Source organism: Myotis lucifugus, unplaced genomic scaffold (assembly GCF_000147115.1).
Source record: "Myotis lucifugus unplaced genomic scaffold, Myoluc2.0 scaffold_7170, whole genome shotgun sequence".
Lineage (NCBI taxonomy): Eukaryota > Metazoa > Chordata > Mammalia > Chiroptera > Vespertilionidae > Myotis > Myotis lucifugus.
This window is the reverse complement of record NW_005878218.1, coordinates 4,405-7,485: the sequence shown is the minus strand read 5'-3', so window position 1 is coordinate 7,485 and position 3,081 is coordinate 4,405. Positions and strand designations below refer to the sequence as shown.

The 3,081-nt window shown below is 58.6% G+C and overlaps 1 protein-coding gene across 1 annotated transcript in view; it reads right to left on the bottom strand.

Annotated features, from left to right (window-relative positions):
- Positions 1-230: 230 nt before the first annotated feature.
- The window catches only part of LOC106696024 (cell wall integrity and stress response component 2-like), a gene marked incomplete at its 3' end in the record, with an annotated part of 6,691 nt that continues 3,840 nt past the window's right edge, over positions 231-3,081 (bottom strand). The window contains exons 6-7 of the mRNA XM_023749374.1: positions 1,126-1,173; positions 231-278 (exon numbers count right to left, since the gene is read on the bottom strand). Coding sequence (XP_023605142.1) covers positions 231-278; positions 1,126-1,173 — 96 coding nt within the window. The remainder of the gene's footprint in view (positions 279-1,125; positions 1,174-3,081) is intronic.

Below are 3,081 nucleotides of genomic sequence, written 5' to 3'. Positions count from 1 at the left end.
AGCAACGGGATAGGGCCTTGCCTGAGCCTCCTCCCTGAAGCACTCTGGAGACAAGTCATCAGCCAACCATGTCTAACAAGGACCTGGTCAGAGACCCTCCTCTGGCCCCACCCCCCTACAGGGACAAGGATGAGGATGGCCCATGCGCTCGGAGCCTCTTCCTGTCACGTTCCATCCCAGGCGTGATTCAGACTCAGAGAGAAGACCTGGGAGGGTAGAGGATCCTGTACCTGTTCCTGTTGGAGAAGAGAAACTTGTGGAAGCAGTTGTCCATGTGTCTGGAAGGGACAACAGATAGAAAAGTCATTGGTTAGGCCTCAGGAAAGGAGTCCTTCCCAACAAAAGGGTGGGTCGGTCAGCGTGACTTTCCCATGTGCCCCCTGGACGTGCTCCCTGCCTGTCCACAAGCCTCAGCGTGACTTTCCCATGTGCCCCCTGCACGTGCTCCCTGCCTGTCCACAAGCCTCCCGCTCGGCTGTGTCATTGTGGTCGAAGGCCTCGGAGAGACCGGCTGCATCCCTCCACTTCTCTGACCGCCATGTTCCACCCAATCAGACGACCTTTCTCATCTCTCCCCCATGAGGCAGGCACTCTCTGGTGGCTTGAGGTGTTGGCCTGACTCTGAAGCTTTAATAGAAAGAGTCAGGGACTGGTGAGTGAACCTGGAGGCGATCACAGGTCCATCCAGGGTGGAGTTCCGCGACTCTTTGGACAGGCCAAGACCATGGCCCACTTTGCCACTTATTTCTTCTCCAAGGTCCTGCCTCACTTGAGGCAAAGCCCTCAGAGGTGATGGGACCACCTCTGCCAGACAGGAGAGGACGGGCACTCTCATCCCCTGAGGCTGAGTCTGCACATGGCTGTCAGCAGGTTCCAGGAGGCCTCCAGGGCAGACACAGAGCAACAGGGGAGGGCCTTGGCTGAGCCTCCTCCCAGAAACCCACTGGAGACAAGACTTCAGCCAACCATGTCTAACAGGGACCCCGTCAGAGACCCTCCTCTGGACCCACCCCCCTACAGGGACAAGGATGTGGATGGCCCATGGGGAGGCTCTTCCTGTCACGTTGCATCCCAGCAGTGATTCAGACTCAGAGAGAAGCCAGGGGAGGGTGGAGGGTCCTGTACCTGTTGCTGTTGGAGAAGAGAAACTAGTGGAAGAAGTCCTCCATGAATCTGGAAGGGACAACAGAGAGAAAAGACGAGGTGAGGCCTCAGGAAAGGAGTCCTTCCAAAAAGGGTGGGTCGGTCAGCGTGACTTTCCCATGGGCCTCGTGCACGTGCTTCCGTCCTGACCATAAGCCTCCCGCTAGGCTGGGTCAACGGGGTCGTAGGCCTGGGTGAGACCAACCTTATCCCTCCACGTCTTTGACCGCCATGTTCCTCCCCATCAGAAGACCTTTCCCATCTCTCCCGCATGAGCCAGACACTCACTGGGGGGCTTAATGTGTTGGACTGACTCTGATGCTTGGCTAGAAAGAGTCAGGGCCTGGTGATTGAACCAGGAGGCCAGCAGAGCTCCTGTTAGCCAGAGGACGCTCATCACATGTTCACCGCCATCCCCGGACACTGTGTCTGCCCCCTTGCGATAAGGGTGTGACCATGCTGGCCCTCAGGGTGTGACAGGTGTGACAGGAGGAAAGAACCAAGAAGCCTGCTCTCCCGTCATCAGAAAGCCAATGGGCATCAGTGTCCACTATGTCACAAAGCCCTCCTCAGCCTGGAGCCACGGGGCCACCTTCACGGAAGGGGCGCACTTCTTGACCATCGGCCGCTCTCCCCGGGGAAGGCCGGCAAGAATCTGATGAGAACTCACAGGGAGGAAGGACAGACGGAGTCTTTGGAACTCCCCCAACCACCTCTAGTGACGGAGACAGAGGGCAAGAGTGTGGTCCAGATGGGTACAAAGAGCCTTAGGTCAGCTGGAGAGGGCCGACTGGTAGAGGTGGGCAGGACAGAGGGACATCACAGGACACGTGGCTGGGACTCACCTGGCCAGGTTGTGGAGGCATGAGTAGCCATAGGAAAAGAAAGAACAGTCAGACCCCCAGCTCCCAGGTGCCTGGCCCAGATCCTGGATTGAAGACCCTCATCTTCTACACACGGAGCTGATGCCGTGCACATGGCCTCGCGGTGGACGCAGAGGTGCTGCCCTGAACCTCGCAGTCCTTCCCAAGCCACGCCCTCTGTCCCTTTGCCATGGCCTGCCTCCTGGAACCCGAGGACTTCCTGTCCAGTGTATGGAAGCCAGTGTCATGCCTGGGACAGGCCACCGGGGCCCTGGTGTTGACCCCACAGAATGAACGGGGAATGACCCCAACAAATGGGGGCAATCAATGTGCACACTGATGTTTCAGCCTTGACGCATTCTGTTTTAGAGTTGACACCAACGTCTAGACTTTTCCATGGGGTCCTAATACCCCGTCCCCAAGGCCCCCATTGGTTCCTCCCATTCACTGGCCACCTGCCATCTCCCACCTCCCCCTGCTCCCTCTCACTCTCTCTGTCCTTCACAAAGGACCTCTGTGCTCTCATGTTGTGCCCTCTGCGTCACCGTCTTGGAGACCCCAGGTGACACCATCCTCAAAGAGGGGAGGTGCTTACCAACGCCCACTCCCAGGGCCAGCTGCCCTGGAAGGATTCCACAGACACCCTCCAGGTGGCAGTGAGCTGGCTCCGGGGCCACAGGGACACCTCCTCCACCTCTGTGCTGAGATCCAGGCCCAAGGCCGGTTCCAGACACAGGGCCTCCCTCCCAGCCACGCCCCAGGCCAGGCGGTCAGCTTTGGACACGCCGAGAGAATCATCTCCATCACGGCAAAGGAGTCGGGACATACTGTCCCGCCAACTCTAAGGATGCTCCCAGGTATGGAGCCCCAGGATTGCCCATGGGGTGAGCTGGACTGCCCCCCGCATCCACCAGGGCCACCCAGGGTACAGATTCAAGGCTCATAGGACAGGCCAAGGCCATGGCCTCTTGGGCCACATATTTCTGCTCCATGGTCCTGCCTGACTTGAGGCAGAGCTCTCAGGGGGGATGGGACCTCTGTCAGACATGAGAGGATAGAGACTCAATCCCCTGAG